The sequence below is a fragment of the Liolophura sinensis genome, chromosome 6 (assembly GCF_032854445.1).
Source record: "Liolophura sinensis isolate JHLJ2023 chromosome 6, CUHK_Ljap_v2, whole genome shotgun sequence".
In the NCBI taxonomy this organism is placed as follows: domain Eukaryota; kingdom Metazoa; phylum Mollusca; class Polyplacophora; order Chitonida; family Chitonidae; genus Liolophura; species Liolophura sinensis.
In genome coordinates this window covers 73,106,485-73,129,298 of record NC_088300.1, presented here as the reverse complement: position 1 = coordinate 73,129,298, position 22,814 = coordinate 73,106,485, and the positions used below count along the sequence as shown (strand labels likewise).

The following is a 22,814-nucleotide window of genomic DNA, read 5'->3' as shown; positions in this document are numbered from 1 at the left end:
CTTTTTCGTTTACCCTCAACTGATGTCTTCTACAAATTCCTGAGCAAACTGGCTCCACTTTCTCACGGCTTTAGAACAGTGGTTTTTCTGGCAGCGTCAGGAATCTAGCGAATTTTAACTCAGACCAAATATTATTACTGGGAATTCGCCAGCAGAGAGCGGACCATCTATACGTGAGAGTTCATGTGACGTGAGTCCATGTGTGGACCACGTGTCCAGTCTGTAGGGATATACCAGCACCTATATCGCCTATTATATATAAAACTGCCAAGTTTGTGTCGATCAGGGTATATTTGAGCTTCGGCATTACTACACCTTATTTATCGGCACATGGTTTATTGTCATGTTAAAAATATCAAGAGCTCGTCCGTTGATAAAATTTTGTTCATATGTACCATCAGCTTGAATGACACTTTGCCATTAACTTTATTGATTTCTAAATTCACACTCGAAATGAGCTGATGAATGAAAGAAAAAATGAATTTAAACCTAAAATATTGACCATGAAATCCCCCACTTAAAATAGTTTTGCCTGTACTTGGTAGTAATCTTACGTAATTGTAAAATATGTGTTGAGGGTTGCTTCTAATATATCGCGAAAACCGTGTCATATGTGCGACACAAAAGTGGAACTAAACTATATTAATTCTTATTGAACACGTATTTTTCGGATACTATTTTCTTATTTGTTGCACACACTGAATACTGTTTTGCAAGGTAAAGGGAATTCACATTCTTTGTTATTATATATGAACGACTATATGCATTTTTGTTATTTAGATGTACATGATTCCAGGTACACTGTGCAAAGGTTGGTTAAAAGAATGCATTTAGACAGATGGAGCATGCAGTATGATATTGTTTGTAGTAACATTTGCTTGACGTATTTGGGTGGATATAACTGTTGCGTGGTCTGGATCATGCAACAAGCAAAAAATGTTTTATAATCAAAGCTTCATTTCTCGGTTTTTGTTGACATGGATGAATGTTAACCAAAATCATCTGGTATTATACATATGCACTAGCGCGATTATTTTGTGAGCTTACAGTCAACCGTTTGAACGTCTTCGCTGCAGGGATGGAATTTCTACATTGTTGATCAAACAACAGTACAAGTACTGGAGATGACAGTGTATTAGACTGTCCTGAGATAAGCAGTCTGAAGGCGAGGAGCCGGGAAGAGTTTGGTATGATGTAGTCGTAGATAGAAACTTAATCTGACTTGTACGGAGAGGTCGCACTTCTGTACTTGTAATCGTCATCTGGCAAGGATGACCTGGGACTAGGGGTTGCAAAGAGGCACAAGAAGGGTAGGGAGGGAGCCAGACTGAGTTAACTTTAACCACCCGCACCTCATACGTAACAGGGGTAGGCTACGACTACACTAGCACCGATACTATACTTGTAAGCCGCGGGACTGCGGCTTTGCGCTGCCACAGCTTGTGGCTTGTGAGACGGGTCACATCACCAGTCCCAGCCCAGGGAACGCTCGTCTAGTTAACAGACTGCAACTCTTAACCTCCAACAGTTACGTTGTTAACTTTTTAAGCCAAATGCACATTTTGGATATATGTGCAGCGTGTAAACCTTGTGATAACGTCGGGTCCGCCTCGGATATATTTTCCCTGTGGTGGGTGTTGTGCTAAACACGTGTGGCTGGTTAAAAGCTTGACCAGGAAACTGGTCCATAAGTCTTTATTCCCCCCCTACATGAAGGTTTTGAACGTGTCCGTTGTTTACCATCAGGCCGGCGAATTGTGATACCCTGTTACAGCTTTATTCTTCAACTCATATCACCCAGTTTGCGTGATCATGCCTAGCAGGTAAGAATGCTTTATTTACGTACATGTAGACATATGCAGCAGTAAATGGAGTAGTCTTAAATTTGAATAATGAAACTGGGCAAAGTTTAGATTTTTTTGCATTGTGCTAGCTTTTTTCTGAATTCAAATTTAACGCGGTAAATTGCCTTTTGGAGGAAAGAGCAGCCAGTGGTGGCTTCCCGGATACAGCTATGTTCCAAAAAGGCGTTTAACAAGCTCTTTAACCCTTGGTGGTATTGTGTAATACAGATGTTGCATAATGTACCCTTACCTCGAACCAGCTAAAGGTCACTATGTCTGCGGGTCAATGGGCTGCTTATCTGACTCACTCTCATTGTACTTAGGTTAAATCATTTGACCTTCCATATTCACCATGATCCATGCAAATAGCGGCATATTACATCAACATTTATACTGAGTCTTTTTTTTTTGGAGTCCATTGCGTCATTTGCTCAATATTCATTCTTGCAGCTTTGTTACAAAAGTTTGCACAGATATTCCTCTTTAGCCGCTATTACGGATTAGACGCATGTCTAAGACCGAGGTGGTAAAATATGTGTGATGACTATGAGCCATGTTGTGACTGAAGATGAATTAAAATGCTTGTCATTGCCGACGAGCAAATGTACACTATGTATGCTTTAGAGCATGCTACTTGTCATTTTGTTGGTCACGTTTTGGCCAGAGTAAATCTTCTTTGGTGATAGCCACAATATAATCCCTAGAGGCTTTTACACACCGAATCAGACTTTCATTAAGAACCACAATGTAATCATGGATACAAAGTAAACTGAATCGTGACACTTAAGGTGGAGCCATTATTAGCTATTATATGTGTCACCCTCTTTTTTAACACGTTGGAAAAATCTCATAATAATGTTCTTTACCTGTCTCTGGGCAGAACACATGAGAACATTTCTGTCTTCGTTCAGGTTTGAAGTATCCGCTGTTGTGGAGTATAGCTGGTAAGTTAAAATCTATTGTCCAATATGACTGATACCTAACAACTGAACTGTATTACTCTGCCAGTGTAATGATATCACTAGTAAACCCTTTTTACATATGCAAACCAATACTCCAGCACAAAAGGTTTCGTACTCTGACACACCTGAATAAGATTATAATTTTAACTTTGATTTACCTTTTAATTAGACTGAGTGCCTTTAATGCGAAGAAGATAACATGGATCCTTCGTTACAGTTGTGAACTTGCAGGATGAGAACCAATATATGTAAAACTCACACTGAACAAAACAGTAGAATCTAAATGATGTAGGTTTAATTTTGAATATGTAAAAAACGCAGTGACGTATCGCTGTCAATTTACAACCCGCTGTTCACGTCGAGAATTTGTTACACAGCCTCGGTTAAGGCATTCAGTCACTGTACGACTACAGCCCTACGACACAACTTGCATACTCAGCCTGTATTTGTAATGAAATATAGACATAAACAATCAACTCTTTTGACGGTGATTAATGATATTCTAATGTGTAATCTGAGAAAACCACAGGGCGTATCACCAAAGTCACCGTAAAGATTTGCATTGCAACAATAAAATGCACTGTTTTCCTGTCAAACGCCTAGAAACGTAACCATACATAAAATGTAACGAGAATCAGGGTCCTTAGGAAGGTATCTTCCTTGATGTCACTCTGTTAATAGTCCCTTATTCATCAGAAATCCAATGGATGCAGCATATAATTAATTTTTAGGCTTCCGAAATTCGGCCTGTCAGTGCAAATCCTCAACTTGGTGTATATATCCCTAGGCAAGCTCTCTGCTTCATGCGCTTCGCTGTTAAGTCCTTTATGGTGGCGTCAATTTTACCACATGGCGTCCCTGTAGAGTTGGCATGGACGGAGAACAAGCCGTGCCTTGCGTGGATGTCTGATATATGTTTGGACATAAGGATGTTTTGAGGGCGTACACTGACCAACCGGCTGGTCATCTGTGGAGGTCAAACGGTTAATGAGGTCAGAGGTCTCCATGTCTCCATATAGTGTTAAACCTAACCCCAAACTTCTAACCCTGTGCTGTCCATCACCTAACCTCGTAGGGTCATTTTAGTCAAAATTTACGTAGCACCCCCTTCCCCTTCCCTCCGCCTAACATTAAAGCACAACGATGTGAAATGTAAACGGGTAATAATATAGCAAGACCCCAGGGGTTCAGAGAAATTCTGATGACACATATACTGTCGCTGTCTTTTAACCGCGGAAACAAAAGGAGATTTTAGATGGAGGGTTTACCCACGACAAAAATGTCTTAGGCGCCTTTTTGTCACATTATTATATTCTTGGTTGTATTTAAAACTGTGTAATATTAAAAGACTATGCAAGGCTCCGAAAATATAGAACTTCCAATGTGATATTTGCCATTGGCTCCTTACTCTAAATTCTGCATTGTTTGACTGTGGATGTTATCAATGTCATATACGGAATGTTAATGCTGTAGCAATTGATTAATCCAGTTTGGTGTGCTCTGTTTTGGCGCGCTATAACTAGTGTCTAAAACGACTTCATAATTACAATCACATGTTTTAATAATTGTATTACATTACGAAAGGCAGGCTATTCTCAGTGACGTAAACTGGAATAAAAACATTTTTTTGTTATTTTTTCGTAAAGAAGATTTTTGTTTTAATGATGTTAGATGATTCATGTCGTTTTCTAGTTTTAGATTTTTGCGTCGGCAAAAAATGGCTTCTCCATTTCCTCGTCAACACGCAGTTTATAGGGGTGGTTCCTTTCTTACAGACGTAAAGCTGTGGGTCTTCAACCGGGAAAACACGTGAGGAGTATTGCATATGATCAGTGATGACGGCTGCACGTACAATGCAACCTTCTGTTATAGTGGAAACAGCCCATGTTTTGTGGTTGGTAAGCCCGATGAAGTGTATGACATACTGAGAATGGGTTGTGGGAAGAAGGAATGCACTTTGCACTTGGTGTGATGTTTGGCCACTTATCCTGGTAGCACCTCTGAGCCCGGGGCATGCACTGAGCAGACCTGTGTACATCCACAAGCTATTGATTCACTTTCTGTGGCAAATAGTGATTAACATTTGGTCAGGCGAAGACTATATTCGTCAACCAATATGAACAGGTTTTTACTTTACTAAAATAACCAAAACACAGCGGAATGGAGGTCATTGCCATAGCGGTGCGGCATAACATATATACAATATTCCCACCACTGTTCTGACGGATGGCGGATTTTTGCAGAAGGCTCTTTAATACACCCAACCTGTCACCGCTAACAACTGTTGACAGTTGCCTCTAGTGTCCCCGACCGGCAAAGTCCAGCTGGTGGAAAGTTTCTGATACTATTCTTTGTTTGCATCTCCACCCCCATGGTTACGCCCCTGCAGTTTTAAGGCGATTTTGCATTAAGCCTGTAGACTAATGGCTTGACATGCCATCGGGAACGTATTACTGCATTGGTTTTGACGAGGTAAACCAAAGAAAAAAGAGTTTTGGGGCTAGCACCTGCACTATTCAACACAAGCTCGCTAAATGTTGATTACACTAATATTTTCATTAATTCCTCCAGTTGTGTTACTATTTACATGAGAGCAAGGGGCTCACAGTGACAGCTTTTGTTATTTGTGTTCAGATAAGCGATATAAACATACTTAGTATATTTCAAGGATCCAGATTTGAGAAACAGATGAGAATTTTAAAATGTGTCCAAATGACAAACCACTAAGCTATCCATTTATAACTATGAGTGTTATCCACAAGTGCCTGAATTGTAGCTATTTGCATTTTAAAACATGTGTATTTAAGACGCTTAATGGAGTATCCACTGAAATATAATTTAACCTCCTCAGTAATGTGTTTGGTTGAAGAACAAAACACTTGAGATTAGAATATTACACTGACAGAGTGCCGGTATTTAAAATCATTTATACAAGGGCTAAATTTTTGTTCGGATTTTCACCACTCATACAAATACTATTTACACTGAAATATAACATTTTCTGATTTGACCAGTATTCGTTCTCCAAATAAACAAACGAACATGCATTGAGTATTCCGTCGGAAAATGGCAATGTTTGTGCTATATATATCTAAAAAGTACATGGATAATAAAACAGAATGTTGCAAAAACAGATTGAATCCCATACAAATTATCCATCGTATAATAAAAATATCACTACCAGCAACAAATATTACTACCAAGTTTTACGTCTTAGGCACTGGAACTGTTTCGACAATCAGACCATGGTGCCCAAGTGTGTTTACTCGCTGTTCATATGCTTTAGGCAAATGACGTGGAAAAATGCGATGTGTTTTGGAAAACCTTTTTTCTGTGCTGTTCTCGCTGTATAAGTGACATTTTAATGTAAACCTATTTTTGTCATATTTGAACAAAACTAAATCATTGTGTGTGATCTTGGCCCTTTGGCAAAGTTCTCTGCTGTTACGTGTTAATTGCGCCCTGTCTCCAAAATTAATGGTTGCATTACGTATATATGTGTGTTGGTTGTTACGGCATCCGTCTCTCAACTGTTAGCTGCCTGGTATGTGAAGATTTTCTCCAGGCCGCCCCACTGATTCCAGTTCTAAACGCGAAACCCGATCTGGCGAACACAGCGAAATTTGGCTGTGCACGCTGTCTGCTCGCCTAGGGGCCCAGCTCGAGGCCTTTTAACTTCTCAGCAGCCGTTTATTGCAGATAGCACGTAAGGCTACATGCTTTTCATGAAACATGATTTTTTTTTATCTAGCCTCGATATTTAAGGCATGCAACAGAATATTTAACAGTTCTGAAAAAGTAATAATAATGTGGAAGTCACACATCTCGAGACCTTAACTCTGACGTTACTCCAAAAACTCTGAGCCGAGTTGACTTCGAAACCATATGTCAATTTCGACCCAAAAATGTCCTTGTAGAGCCCTTTTACTTTTGCGATCCACTCCATTTCTTTTTTAAAAATATAATTATTTTCATAATTACATAGTTTAAATAACGGTTATAAATTAAAAAACTGCATTTGCAAATCCCGTTTTTAAGAAAGAAAATCCAAACAAATATACCGCTGTTAATAAAAACGTGTACAGCTGTTGAGGCAAATCTACTTGAGGTGCACTTGGACTGTTATAAGGTTATGATATTGTAGCAAAGTTTAAAGGTTACGTGTGCTGGGTTCTGTTTACACGGATTTATAACGGACCTGGTACGGTCACGTAGAAAAGTGGACGGTTATAAGCCACAGCTGGGTCGTTTATCATAGCCCACTCTGTCACATATTTACTCGTCCGGACAGATGACAAATTATCCTTTATTCCCACTTTCCCGACTAATTGCCCATAATACGGCTTTGTGTAGTATACACTTTAACCCACATTTCGTGTTAATCTGTAACCAGAGTTTGTACTTCTCCTATTGTAATCACATGATACCATCAATCCGTGCCTCGATCTGACATTCGTATACCAGCCGCCAACCAATATCGACGTTTCATGTTAACAATGGCAATGTCATTTCTCAAACCGACGTTTAACACAAATCAAAAAAGTATATAAAATACGAAATTAGGACGGAATCATACCATGAGAAGCAGTCAACAGTTTTCAGTGATGTTCTAGGAATATTCTAAGCGAATGAATGAAGTCAGAATTTAAATCGTGTACCATGTTACTATATAAGCTGTGCATAATCCAAACATGTATCTCTGTTGCGCTTTGATTGCAACTGTTCATACATCCGACGTTGCGTTATGACTCAACACGATGAGTGGAATTAGACACAATTATGAACCACAGTGCCAGAGATTCTCGACCCTCTGTCCATATTACTTGCTAATTTACATATTTTGTGATACTCTGACTTTCATGTATAGGAAACCTCGTGGCAATTTTATCCTTTAACTGATATATTGGTATACAGGTGCAAGGAAACTTGTCTAATTATTCAAACAGTGTTGTATGGTCCGTGTATTTATTTACCAACCACCTCCCCATACAGGACCGTTTGTCGCTTGTGAATGGAGTGGGCGTGATTTTACGGTACACAGAAAAACGTGGACGATACGTTGTTTTCTGAGCGAAGGCATAGCTGTGTATATATATATATATACATCGCTTGAGTTTCTCTATACATGTATAAAGCTCGACTTACTCCACATATTCTTCTCAACAGAGGACGATTTATCACTGGGGCGTTTGGATGTGTTTAATCCTCTCAGATATGACTTAGATTGTGTCAGTTGAACGCGCGGACGTAATGAGCCGATACTGTGGACGTAAACTCGGCCTCGTCAGATGTGGAGGGGTAGCGTGATATAGAGGAGATAACAGATAAGTGGGATGATTCATCTGTCAGTTATTTGGCGAAATCCGTCAGAGGTAAGAATTATATACTCCGTAATTGAAATAAGCCTGAGTTATTAAAGATGACACATTTGTGATACCCCCAATCACGCTTATGCTAATAAATGTTTGTCAACATGTAATTCGCAAACCTACGTAAAAATTTGCTGAAAAGAGAATACCATGAAATGGTTTTGTTCTAACATTCACGTGTGTTGCTCCAAATCGCCAGCACTTTTAGGTTTTGCCAAAATAATGTTGACTTTCATCGTCATCCGTGAAAAACAGTTCTATACATATTGCAGTTTTATATATGTGGTATACGTAGTACTGGTTTTAATTTCCCATCTGTCCGTTTTCACTTTTGTTTCCTGCAATACCAACGCTTTGACGTGTAAGTACGATCTGAACTTCCCTTTGCTAGGGTAGACTAGTATAGGCATCGTGTAGACTAAACGTCTATCATTGCAGATATGAAGGCACATTGTGACATTTTGCTTGTAAATGGAAGTTTGCTTTTACATGTGTATAACAGAGAGACAATTTTATTTAATTTCATTACTGTGACAATAGTGTAAAGTACAGAAAAGTCGTTGAAATGTTGAGGAAAGACAAAAGGTTTGCAAAAAAGGCGGTTCTGGAGATCTCGACAAGTTTTGAAAGCAGCCTTTTTAGCAAATGGTTAACTTCTACACTCCAGCCTTCCTGTCTTGCCAGACTTCAAGAGTTTTAGGACGACTGAGAAGTGTTGGAAAAAGTTAAGGACTCCCTCTAATTACAGATATCTTTACATTAGAAACCGCTACAGCTATAATGTATACCCACTGTTACAGATTATGGCTGCCGAAGACAGCGGTAATTTCTAACCTTTTAACGACCCCAAATTATGTTGATGGCTACTGTCTTTACGGCATAGAAAGCCAGACATCTGTTGTCTTCTTCCAGCCGAGATAAAAGACTGTGTTTCTTGTTATATAACGAAGACAAGGACATATCGGCACCATCCATGTCCTGTTAGACAGAACTAAGTGCTTCCGTCAGTGCCACATGCCTTCTGAAGACAGTTCAAAGTAAAAAGTGTTGTACAGTAATTACTGTAAGGTTAAAGGTTAAGCGAGCGTTGGGATTCTCTAGAGGTAACTCTGGAATCTTTAGCACGTGTTCCGGTGCTGGTTGACACCCGGGCACCTAGTTGAATTAGTTTATTGCCCTGCACTTCTGTAACCCTCTCCAACCTTCCGAAAAGCTTTCCGTCAGGCATTCCTCGCCCATTTGGAGTAATCTGTGATATATCATCAGTAATATTAAGAGGAGATTTATTTTGTAAGACGTAAACGCTGTTATTAAATCGAATTTGCAATATTTCAAAAAAGCATAACACTGCGTTTATGAAGTGTTTGGACATTTTTTCTGGGTGTATAACGAATCCTCGTGTGAATGTTCACAGGGTACAATTTGAAGAAAAGACTTGTCGCATGAAAACAGGACATACATGCTGTTTTCCTTTCGATTTGGTGTCCTCGACTAAAATTGCATGACTGATCACGTTTTAAGTCATTTCTGCGTGTGAAAGAGCCATTGGTTTGCAAATTGATCTTATTAGCTGTGGTCGTATGAATTGTTCAGCTTACGTATAAAATAATTAACACAAAGATGTATCTAGATTTGCTGATATAGCACAATCTCAAGAAGCCAATCCGTCCCGATGACGTCATAGGCGGAGTCTTAGAAGGTGAACTTTAGTCTGGCAACGCACAATAAAGCGACATTATTTGCTCTGACAAAAACAGCATTCTTCTAACAACTTTTTTTGCTTCTGTAGGGGGTATGGTTTTAGAGTGGGTCGGTTATGTTTGTATTACGGGTAATTGGTAGAGTGTCGGGCTGGCTCATCAGCCTAGTGCCTGCCGTTTGGATGTAGGTAGGTCTCCTGCGCTAATTAACAACAGCTGTTAGATTTGCGCAAGCTATCCCTGCCCTTTTAGATCTTACTTCGATTACCTCTATCTTCACTTCAGAATTTATCATACCCATATTCCACAGCAATTGATCACCTTTTGCCCATTCTGTTTATCTTCAAAACTCCCTGTGCTTAAGTTCTTCATCCATGCACTCGTGCAAAAGTGGGTTTCTCGGCAGGATACGTAATCTCCCACTATACTCCCGGGTTGAGCAAGCATCATTAAACATTCCTTAGACGAGTAGAAATTCCAATACAACGATACAAGCTTGAAGTATGCACTGAATCTGGATAAAACCTGTTAAAGCATAGATACGGTGGAGAAATGACCGCTGTTGTAGTGACGGCATATACCGTATATATTTTACTCATGAAAATAATATACTGTGATCATTCAACTCCGTTGGGAATTTACAAGTGACAGATGTGGTTGTACGGTAATTTCTGTTATCATTTTGACAAGACGTGACACAAAGATTATGAAATTATACCGTATAAATCCCTCTGCACCAACCATTCTAGCTTCAGGGGCTGGGGCAAATTCCAAAGTCATGTTCTCTGATTTCAACAGAATTTGTGTTGAGTCATTACAGTGACGCATCAAGTCAAGTTAAATCTATCCATATAGCGCTGCTCTTGGCAGCTGATCCTTCGCCAGACGCGAATTGCAGACGCCGTCAGTCGGTAGGAGCAGGTGTATAGGGCTACTTGATGAAGTGTGTATTTAGGTGTGTGGAGGAGAAGCTGGTGGGCAATTCCCTCTATACAACGAGTGCAGCAGGAAATGGAACCACAATAACGTTCAATGCCCGAAGCAGGTGGCAATCAGATTTTGTCAGTTTTCCAGATTTACATAGACTGGGTTAAAAATAAAACACGAGAACGCTTAAGAGCATGCATGAAAAGCTTTGTTGGTGTTATTGGCGTGACAAAATAAGGTGGTTAGTAAAAATGTTCCCCTAAACAGGGTAATATATATTGCACCTCGAGGTAAACGAGGTAAACGTATTTCATCGGGAAGGACAACTATGGACAGCCTTTGACTTCTTAGAAAGCGTGTATACCAAAACAAACACTTCTCTACTGGAGAAGCTTGCCAGGTTGTACATTGGGTAGAGAAAAAAAACGTGCTTCACCGATCAAGATATGTGTGCTTTCCGAAAATATAGAGGATATGCAAATGTTACGATAACACTTTGTGATGTAGAGGTTACATAAGTAAGACCTGTTGGGTAATGTGAGGATAAATAAACAAACAGCACACGGCACAGATTACATGTTTATGCCAGTAATGAAGTTCCCTGCAGTACAATGGATGCATGGGCTACGTTCCTTCACTCCACTCACAGCGCTCAGTAGCCACGCACTTCCGATCAGTGACGACAGCCGCTTTTGACCACTCGTTGTGGCTTTTAAGAGCAGGTTGTCTGTTTTTGACCAGTCACACGCACCGGGATAAAAACAATTTTAATCAATCGCAGGCCAGTTATTTTTGTAACCGGGGAACGCAGCTGTTTCCGCTGACGTCACGCGACCATTGTTTGCTATCTAGCCATGTGAGCGCGGGGTCTGAGTGACGCAAAGTCCTTTTTCCGGTTTCTCTAAATGACTTCCCATCAAAAAAATGCATGCTGTTTACGTTTGTTTCTACCTATCTTCTGGAATAACAAAGGTTATATTATTTGATGTCTTTTAGTTGAGCACTGTATGATTTTTTAAATGGTTTTGCAGAGCGGAAGAAGTTGGTTCGGGGGAATGACTGGTATCCTCATCGCCAGAGGGCGTGTCGATGATGCCTGGGAGGGTTGTGACGTCACCACGAACTTGGTACAGAAACATCGTCGTGTGTAGCCGGAGACAAACCTTCACGACGGTCACGTGTCTCCTGGTGCTGACCGTCTGTTTCACATATTTTAGTTTGAACAAAGGTTGGGGAGTTAAATTAATTCCCGGCAAACCATTGCCTGGAAAGTCAGCGAACCTGCACGAAAGATCTAGAGCCACGATCCATAAACTTGGTAGCAAATCAATCAGAAATCCAACAGAAAGTAAGTCTTCGCGCGAGAGTGAGTCAGTGATAATACGCGAAAACGAGTCAGACAAGGACAAGTATATTGCGGCTATTGCAGACGCACTGAAGCTGCCAAATGGGAATAATATGGGCAGGGATTCTCAACCGACCACTGCTCTGACGGCAAGTGAAATCTCAAATCTGGGCATTTTACCGGATGACGATAAAGGACAGATTTCTGCTGTGAATAACACAGACTCTAACAGTATAGAAGGTAGTCTGATACTAACGAGTCAAAAGGATGGAGACGATATCAGGCGTTTGTCAAAGGACCAGTACCAAGGCAATGGGGGCTATTATGATGAAAATGATGGCCCTAGTTCTGTTTCCGATGCTTCATCAGATTACCCAGTGACGACAGAAACTGTTTCACAGGATAAAAAAGATCCTGTATCTGAGGTTCAATCCGATGATATCAAATCGGTTTTAAGAGACCGAATACCTCCCATTCCCGCAGTAAACTCAAACAGTGGCAAAACATTTCCAGATAGACCTGTCCTTGTAAGGTCTGCGCAGCCTTTGACAATAAGTGTACGTTCCAGCAACACGGTTAAAGCTACTCCGTCAGTCAGTCCTAAACCGTCTTCTCCCGCCAGCTACAATTTAGATGAGTACGACTATGATGAACATGGGGTTAACTCCTCGTGGCCACCAGAGACAATCAGGACTAGTGGTGCAAAACTCATGACGATGCAGGAGGAAATATTTTATGACCCCCATGAAGTGGATCTCCTATCAATCGTAGGTTCCCAAAAAAGTTAAATCATAGTTTCCTAAAAACTTTAAGATTTTGTTGATCAATTCACAAAATTTGGCAAAGTATAACTGCATTACTGAAAAGCTTAACAGAAATCGACCTCATAAAAGGCTCTCTCTGCTGGTTTGTTCATGAATATATTAATTTTCACCTAAATATATACATATCGACGCATGAAGGTTCATGATACTATGCCATTTTTAAAATGGTCATATACCCGAATGCAATAGGTATATTTCAATGCTTTACATACAGTTTAAACTATACGCCTATTGTATTTTTCCTTTCGTTTTCAGGAGCCATTTAAGTTTTTAAAAGACTACAAAAATCCTTGTTGGATTGAAAATGTGACAACCTGGTATATAGACAATTTGTATTTAGAAGTTCCAAACGTCCGAGCCATATTGACACGTATGAGCGCCACCTTGCGGTTGAGGCAAGAAACGGGAGACCACCATCGCGTTCGCTGCTTACCTTACTTTCTTATCATTGGTCAACCAAAATGTGGAAGTACGGATTTGTATGAGAAATTAACAGCTCATCCTGACTGCGTGCGACCGCCGACAAAAGAACCTCACTGGTGGACTAGAACTCGCTTAGGTACGATCTGTAATGTTTAACGTCTTCAGCTACAAAGATACTTTTGCTATATAGATTGGTTTTTGTATATACTTCGTCAGTAGTTTTGTCTAATTGTTAATTTTGACAATACTGTGATAAGGTACTTGAAAACAAGTCTACATATGTTAGCATCACCATCAACCTTCTTATCCTTGCAGGCAGACACAGGGCTTTTGGTAATGTGTTATCGCTTGCAGACTATGTGGACCTGTTCGACTTCGCCGGATATAACATTGAGCAGCATCCGACCGTCTCACCCGACACCGGTACAGTCTACCACAAAATGATAACAGGTGCATACCTATATACCTGACTGGCCGATGGGACGACACAATCATGCATAATTATTACACTAACTATAACTATAAAATATAGTTATAATAATGAATAGTTATTTATGGATTATATTCTGAATATGCAGACTTCTTTTCTGTGAATATATTTACATGCTGCGTCGTCATATGTGTAATCCAACTTCAAGTAATCAAGTAACATGCGAATTGTATTACCTTCTGTTTACTGAACACCGGAAATGTCACATAAAAACCAGACTGGGAAATTTGATTTTTTCTAATTTCCAGGCGAAGGAAGTATGTCAACATTTTGGGATAATGACCACTGGTGGGCGATGGTGGGCAACGAAAACACAACTGAGCCACGCGTACTCAATCCTGACTATGTCCATCATGTTTTACCTAATGCTAAGCTAATTCTTATCCTCAGGAACCCTACAACCAGGTAAATATCACAACACTATATGTTACCAGGTATCAAACGTTGCTTCATACTTTTGACAGCGACCTAATAAAAATTCCCCTCCCGCTTCCATCACCACATCCAAATTTATCTTCATTTAAGGTCATAAAGTCACCTGTAGTCAAGTTCAGTTTTATTGTCAAGATCCGTGTAAACGGGTGGATGTGAGAACGCATGTATCAGTGTCAAGTGGTCAAAACATGTTCAAGTAGTTGAATTTCACACTCGTATGTGTGACCAGTTTCGCACTAGTATGTGTGAAACCTTTTACACTTGTATACATAGGGAGTGTCGCACTAGTAAAAGTGACGAGTTTTGCACTTGTATATGTAAGGAGTTTCGCAATTGTATAAGTGACGAGTTTCGCACTAGTATATGTGGCAATTTTCGCTTTTTTATACGTAACGAGTTTTGCCCTAGTATATGTAATGATATTCACGCTAGTATGTGTGACAAGTTTAGCACTAGTATATGTGAAAAGTTTTGCACTTGTATATGTGACGAGTATCACACTAGTTTATTTGAGTTTCGTACTAGTACTCAAGTACATGTCAAGCGTTTCACACTAGTTTGTATGACGAATTTCACTCTAATATACCCTTTGTGGCGGTCTCTCTTCTCTCAGGATGTATTCGGATTATCTGTATTTCCGGAAGGATGACAAGATGCCGGTGGACTTCCACGGGGACGTTGTGAAAGCTATCGGTGTGTATGAGAACTGCTTTCGACAGGCTTCCATACGCAGCTGTGCGTATAATGCTACCGTGAAGAGTATAGCAAAGGTAAGAAGCTCACCCACATCGCGGGCGATCCTCGATTCGATGTCGAGGCCTGTTACTCAAAGGAATTCAGACTTAATCACCATGACGTCGCATACTGACGGCAGACACCACCTTAGCACTTGTGAACTTGTACACGAATAATAGAATGAACACCTAGAATTGATATCGTATATGAAGAGGTGAAGTTGACTGTTGGATTGTTTCTTTTGAACTCTTGGTATTGAGGGCCCTCGAGTGATGCTCTAGTCGTTCACTTTACTAAAAATCCTCAATTTTGACTGTGTATCATGTATACACGGCAATTTTAAAAAAATAAAACCAATGGATTATTTCTTTAAAACCGTGGTAAAATCATGACCGTTCTGTTGTTTTTGTAAGGAAAATCCCTTTGGTGTTCACATATACTGTGTATGTGTTCATGTATTTCGGCCCTTACCATCCATCACTCTTCAGTAATTATACGTATCTGTGGATGTGTATCATCAACCAGTGATCATGTTGTAATCATGCACTTGTTCTGCAGATAGGGCTGGGTATGTACCATCAACCAGTGGTCATGTTGTAATCATGCGCTTGTTCTGCAGATAGGGCTGGGTATGTACCATCAACCAGTGGTCATGTTGTAATCACACGTTTGTTCTGCAGATAGGGCTGGGTATATACCATCAACCAGTGGTCATGTTGTAATCACACGTTTGTTCTGCAGATAGGGCTGGGTATGTATCATCAACCAGTGATCATGTTGTAATCATACGCTTGTTCTGCAGATAGAGCTGGGTATGTACCATCAACCAGTGGTCTTGTTGTAATCATACACTTCTTCTGCAGATAGAGCTGGGTATGTACCATCAACCAGTGATCATGTTGTAATTATGCGCTTGTTCTGCAGATAGGGCTGGGTATGTACCATCAACCAGTGGTCATGCTGTAATCATACGCTTGTTCTGTTGATAGGACAATAAATCGTTTGTGATCTTGTATTTATTCTATAGGTACGGCTGCGCGTGGGCATGTACTCTGTCTTCATGAAGGACTGGCTGCGTGTGTTCCCTCGAGAGCAGTTCTTCATCATACGGACAGAGGAGTACGCTGATAACCCTAGAGACGTGCTCCAAGAGCTCTACAAGTTCCTAGGCCTGGGTACGTGAGCAACACTGTGCTGTCATGGGGCATACTTGTCCATCGGTGAATGATTGAGAGTATAAGGCAGCTTTGTGGATTGTAATGCACCTGGATATTTGATTGATACTTAATGGCGTGCTCACGAATTTCCACTTATACGATGGTGCTCAGGTTTATTAGTGGAGGAAATCGGAGAGCCCGGACTAAGCTACTGCCATTCGCTATGTACCAACCAAACCTCCAGCCGCGAGATGTGGATTAGAAAGACCAACCCATAACATTTTGGCTGAAACGGGGCCTAATTACAGTTTATAGTACTTCACACACCATTCTGTAACACACTGTATGAAGACACATTCATATAAGCATTTGAGGAATTTAACTTGCGTCGAAAATATGGGTATTACGACGTACTGGCAAACCCATATTTTACAACGCAACCTCATTGGTCTGAACCAACGAGGCCCCAATATGTACATTCTCTTGGGCGAGTTTTCTCTACAGGCTAATCACACCATCACATAATATTACCATCTGGTTGTCATATATCTCGATATTACCAAATCGTTGCAATTCACGGCGAAATATAATTGTTCCTTTGTGTAGGTTTATAAGTATTATCTGCAACACGTATCCTTGTATTTTTATACCCAAAGTGAAGCAATCGTTGCTTTATACAGGATTGCCAGTTTTAGTGGTTATGCTGTCTTGGTGAGTTAGAAACACCCCAAAGTGACAGAAATTATGATGCTATACTAACAACGAATTACTATTATCGTGCCCTAGAAAGAACCACCCAAAGTCATTATCGAGCCGCCTGAGCCAGTGATTCCCCTCCACCAACCCACCCCCGACCCCACCCCACCTCAATGGCGTAAGCTTTGATCAATTGCAAAGTCACAAATGATATAAATCGAACGAACCATATATACATATATAACCTGGGCGTTATCTGGTTGTTTTTAGGGATGCTGTCTGATTCCCATATCACAAAGATACTGTCAAAGAAGAAGGCGAATACACGGAGAGTGAAGGACAAACTTCTGGGGGACATGCTTCCAGAAACCAGGGTTCTGTTGAATAACTTCTACAGATCATTCAACGAAGAGCTGGTAACTCTTCTTAGAGATGATCAGTTCCTGTGGAGTGAACCCGGCAGTACGTGACTCGCCTGAAAAAACCTCATGTTATTTGACGAGAATTAAAATGTTGAATTCTTCAGTATCGTTGTATAATCAGGCCCAAGCAGATAAAGAAACCCCACAAAGGAATACCAAGAGTTCTAAATGAATGAAGGCGTTGAAAGACCTGGATATCACTGAATCATGACAGCGTGACTGTGAACCATGAATGGTGTTCACAGAGGATGATGTTCTTGTTCTGTACCAAGAAGTTCATTAGGGAATTGGAAAATCTGTGATTTCGTCTTCACGCAAATGTGTGATTCTTTGAGCTGACAACTCCATGTATTACAAAAAAAGTCATTCATTTTCATTTATACCTGAATGGATTACAAAGAGGATAAGCTTTCCTCGTAACGTCATCGACGCTAAACTGCAGGTCAATATCTAAACAGTTGGTTTGTCTTAACGCATAAATTTTAAATATTTGTATATACATGTAGTAAAAAAAAGCTGTTTCGTTGAAGGCTCGTGTCGAGGTATATATTTACTTTATCTTGTGACGTTATTTTCATTTTGTGTGAAAAAAGACAGATGTTGGAACATTGGGAATGAAAAATCATGAGATGAACCAAGATATGCTCCTAACTAATGTGTTAACCCAGTGAAGATGATGTATGTAATAACCGTTACAAACCAAGGCGTTCGTTTCTTTGATTGGTTCTGTGAAGTAATTATGAGAGCGATTCATTGCAGAGTGGTAATGACAGGGATCAATGTGGCTTATTTAAACGTATGATGAGGTGGAGAATATGTGGTACAGTATAGGCGAGGGTTATCAAATGGAGGCACGACTGAAAGAACATTAGATGGTGCTATAAACTGTGATGTATAAAATGGGAGCGTATCAAATAAGAATTATTGGTACGTAGCATTATACCTGAATACATATGTAATCAAATTGTTATGATGTGGTCCATGTACATATACGTGTACAGTTTTGGTTATATGCTGGATGAACGGAGTTAGTGGGATAGCTAGCCAGGCGGTAGTAGATCTAGACGTCAAAACAGACATTCGTGTACAAACCGTCACCGAAAATGGACGTAGAGGTCAAAAATCGTAAGGCCAATACCCAAAACAATCTTCAACACAAATCAAGATCTAAGAAAGTATATGAAGTGCGAAGCCGTGACGGATTCATGCAAACAGAAGCAGTTAACAGTTTTCAGTGTTGTTGGATAAACACAAGGAATGTCATAGGAGAAACAGTGAATAAAATCTGTATCCACATCGTGTACCATATACTCATATATATATATAAGTACTGATGAACAACCATTTACTTGTGAAAGGCATACTTTTCAGTGGGATAACCTATAACATTGTTTACCATAAAACACCGAGAAAACTAAACTTCGACCGATCATATGACACTCTCATGTTTTTATAAACATTCTTAACATGAACCGAATGTTCCTGCTTTGCTGTTGGTCTTCCGCCTTCAACATTCTAAAAGTTGTCGTTTAGAAAGAAGATTTATTGTCTCAGTGTAACAGATATTTTGCCACATTGATGCTCACTGAATTTGCCTTTGTAAAAATGAGAAAAACTCAAATAGCCGATAGTAGACGTCGACGCCCTGTCTACATCCCACAAAGATGGTGGCTTTACACAACCTCTCCCGGCCGACAGTGAAAAGTTACAAGCAGTATGTCGGCTTCAAGAAATAATAAATGGACTACGAAACGAACAAAGGCGCCTTAGAAGCCTATGTTCTCCAGATAAACAGCGTTCTAACTGCCACGATTGTTTACGTTCCCTGGTGCTACCAGTGAGCCATGCCCGCACTCTGCAAACATATGGACCCAGTTCCTTTGAATTTTAGCAGCACGCGTAACTTTAGGGCAAGTTTACTTCAGGCTGAAAAACATCTCCATTTCACTCACACATTGTCCATATCCTTATTTTCGTCATTTAGCTTATAATTTGCTGTTAAATCCAACCCAAGAATTAAGCTATCTGCTTACATGTGAAGGGATAATTGTCCATAGTGCCATGGCTATAACCTTGTTCTCTGCCTGGAAATGTTTCGCCAGCTGTTTGTGATCCACACAATTAACTAGTACTTTTTGATTTACAGTATACTCTCCTCAACCAACGAAACGAACATTATATGTTCTTACCTCTGCTGAAGGATAGCGATGAGTATCGATAACATGGTGGGCGTTCATATAACGTTGATGTGGTGACAATATTTATTGCACCCAAACCGCAGTAAAGTGAAGTCCAACCGTAAGCAGTAATTTACAGTACATACAACTTTTGGCGAAATGGTAAGCTCAAAAGATAAAATTATTCCTTTTATATAAACGTTGGGTGGCATTTTAGTTTAGGGGTTGACCAAAGGAAGTTTTATATCCGTACGATGGATTTGGGAGTAACTGTGAACACTTGTCGCTCATTAGGACATACTAATAGAGGGATTGAAGCAGTATCATAAAATCGTGTCTCTTTTAACCGATGGCGTAACTGTAAAAACACGTGCTCTCCGCATTAATAAAGTAGCTTGTACTAGAATTGGTAAAGGTTCAGTGGCAAACATTTATGACATTTGTCATACTGTCGGGAACATGTTCTCGATTTGCAGCCATTCAGTGGAAGCGATATGGGTGTCTCCGCTCTTGGATCCGGAGATGGATCTTTGAGGTTGAATGGCTTTGAAAACATAATCTGTTTATCAGGGAAACCTGGGCGAGGATAAATTGCTTTCTGTATTTTGTATGTTCAGTTGAAATTATTTTGGTGTGATTAATGACTTTGACCCAGTAATTGTAGATGTCTCATGGGAGTATTTAATCCAATATTTCCTTGATTTTAATTTGTTTTTAGATACTCTATTTCAGATTTTGAGACTTTATTACCGCTTAACTAAATGCATCTGGCGGGCAAAATGTTAGTCAACGTGGACGAGTTGTTGTCTGTTGAGTTGTTGAACAAGATCACAGCCTCTTCAAGTCTGTATTTGGGACACAAACACTGATATGAGTTTCAACTTGTGTTGTTCGATTTTCAGTCATTGTCTTACATATCTTTGTGGCCCATAGGGATGCTACTTTCAGTTCTTTAATGTGAATAATTTGAATGTAGGCTGAATGTTCTTCGCAGATATTCACAGTTTCACATTTGTATACCAAAACTGACAAAGGAAGGAAAAGGGACACAGAACAGGGTAGCTGTATCCCTGAAACAACAAATACACCAGCGTTACTACTGATTTTTTTTTGATTGGTGTTTTACGCCGTACTCAAGAATATTTCACTTATACGACGGCGGCCAGCATTATGGTGGGTGGAAACCGGACAGAGCCCGGGGGAAACCCGCAGCATTACTACTGACGTCATATAAGACAACGCCTTACTACAGATCAACATGAAGATCAGGTGAAATAGATCTTACACTAACAGTAAATAATCTGCAGAGATCTCGGATATCACTAAATGAAATCAAACGTTCCCAGTAATGTATAGCCTCTACCGTTACCACTGCTGGTAAATACCTATGTGTTACATTGTTTATCACCGTAGCTATCTGAATTACAGATATCATTAGACTATACTGGTAAATAAGTTACATAAGTATAACGTTATGTTACTACATTATACTTTATAATTTATAACCTCTGCCCACATCTTTACATTTATGTGAACAGCTTTACAGATTTAAGTGATCAGGCCCACGGTCTTCACTGAACCATATATATGTATTGTACGAAAACCATGGAATAATTGAGGGGTTTTTTATGTAAGGTTCTATTTCATGAATTAGTCTTTCGGTCAATACGGCTACTAAACGCTGGAACGAGAATGGGAATTGAGAATAAAATGCTGAGATAATAGTTAACAGAAGTGGCTACGGTTGGGAACCAGAGTGGAAGCAAGTAATTAGAGATTACAAACTGGGAAATGATACATAATGTCTATAACGGTTGTGCCCTTCTCTTTTATGACAGCGGAGATAGGCCAGTTGCATATGCCTTGAAAAGCATGCTGTTCCCTGGCTACGAAACTTTCAGTTAAGAGATGTACACAGCTGGAAAATGGTGGGATAATATTCAATAATCTCTTTGATATTTTGACACATCAATGTGAATAAATATTGCGGTTAACTTCGGACATTGACTGACTGGGCGTGATGGCGGATGGAATACGTTATGTAACGTTGATGGTGTTTGCGTAACCCGTGTGCCGGATACGATACCAGCGCCTCGAATGTTAGGTAGCAAGGCAAGCAGCACTGTTCATCAAATTTCATTACGAATTTGGCTCGAGAGTAGCTGCCCAGTTTTAGACGCCCTGTGGAGAATTCACATCTGGTGTTTTGTCTTCGGTCTGTGTTCAAATTTCTGTTCGTTTTTTCCTTCACAGTTTATGCAGTCAGGTTCTTCCCCACCCTGGGGATGGTTGCTGTGTTACCGTTACACCAAGCTGCTGGGGTCACACAAAGACTAACTGGCTAGCAGTCAAAGCATTGAACTGCCAGTATAGAAACTGACGGATCACCTGTTAAAGGCTACAAGTACACTGACCCAAGTTCTAAGGACAAAAACAAAATACCTCTTCAGAACGAAGAGTGAAAACCCGCCTCGCAAAATGTTTACCTCTCCAATTGCATAGGTTACATGACTGGACGAAGTGTTTACGTTTTTAAGTGTCTAAAAATATACTGAAAATGTTTGAAATTTAAACGTACTTGGCAAAAAGTGGGTAGCAAATCTGCCCGGCCAATCAACATTTTCTGGCATTCAAAATAGCGTTTATCAGATACTGAAGAAAATAAGTTGTCTCGTACATTATTCACTAAGTCTATAACTGGCATATTTTGCAAACAAGTAAAATGACAAAATATTAATAGCAAATTTTAAATACAAGTTAAAAGAGAACAACAATTGTAGAACAAATAAAACTAGCATGCAAATGCTTTTTGATCATCTTTCAATGCAACGATGCTTAACATACATGTACCATTGCAAGAGATTTAACTAACCCTTTCTCTATCAAACGTTTTCTGATCACTTTTCAAGGCTACAATGCTTAACATATTACATTATACTAGGACTGACTATCTGTCTAAAGCTTTCTGATCACTTTTCAAGGCCACATGCCAGCACTGACAGGTGATTACCACACTGAACGTCGTACTGAAGGGCGTCGGCTTCACTCAGCCAGCGGCGAGGAGATGTAAACCAAACGTCTGCACCTACAACGCGAACGACTCGCAGCTGCTCTCGATTACCTCCCCTCCCAGAATTACACATGTTTGTGTTCATGTCATGTTTCTTGGCCAGATTTTGTTTACGTTTGCATTGGCTGCCTGTATACTTGCCTATCAACCTTTGGTATTTCTGTGTCTGTAAGGCTTAAGAACACCGTCATGAAAAGTAGCGTCGACTCTTGTCGGAACACAGTACAGTATCGGTCAA

The 22,814-nt window shown here is 40.0% G+C and overlaps 1 protein-coding gene across 3 annotated transcripts; it reads left to right on the top strand.

Annotated features, from left to right (window-relative positions):
* Nucleotides 1-1,191: 1,191 nt before the first annotated feature.
* LOC135468078 (carbohydrate sulfotransferase 15-like) lies at nt 1,192-17,858 on the top strand. 3 transcript variants are annotated; one of them, XM_064746116.1, is made up of 8 exons: nt 1,192-1,823; nt 11,834-12,914; nt 13,227-13,530; nt 13,710-13,844; nt 14,133-14,289; nt 14,933-15,089; nt 16,082-16,229; nt 17,178-17,858. In XM_064746116.1, the coding sequence occupies exons 2-8, from the start codon at nt 11,892-11,894 to the stop codon at nt 17,375-17,377; spliced, it is 2,124 nt and encodes a 707-aa protein (XP_064602186.1). In that variant the 5' UTR covers nt 1,192-1,823; nt 11,834-11,891; the 3' UTR covers nt 17,378-17,858. The 3 variants fall into 3 exon arrangements, with proteins under 3 accessions (XP_064602186.1, XP_064602188.1, XP_064602187.1); XM_064746118.1 differs by lacking the exon at nt 1,192-1,823 and adding an exon at nt 7,993-8,178; XM_064746117.1 differs by lacking the exon at nt 1,192-1,823 and adding an exon at nt 11,429-11,524.
* The last annotated feature ends 4,956 nt before the right edge of the window (nt 17,859-22,814 follow it).

Excerpts from the sequence above, each read along its gene's own strand:
- LOC135468078 (XM_064746116.1), top strand. The coding sequence starts at position 11,892 with ATGATGCCTGGGAGGGTTGTGACGTCACCACGAACTTGGTACAGAAAC. Across the intron at positions 12,915-13,226 it reads AAGTGGATCTCCTATCAATC|GAGCCATTTAAGTTTTTAAA; the intron begins GTAGGTTCCCAA and ends TTTCGTTTTCAG. Across the intron at positions 15,090-16,081 it reads CCGTGAAGAGTATAGCAAAG|GTACGGCTGCGCGTGGGCAT; the intron begins GTAAGAAGCTCA and ends TTTATTCTATAG.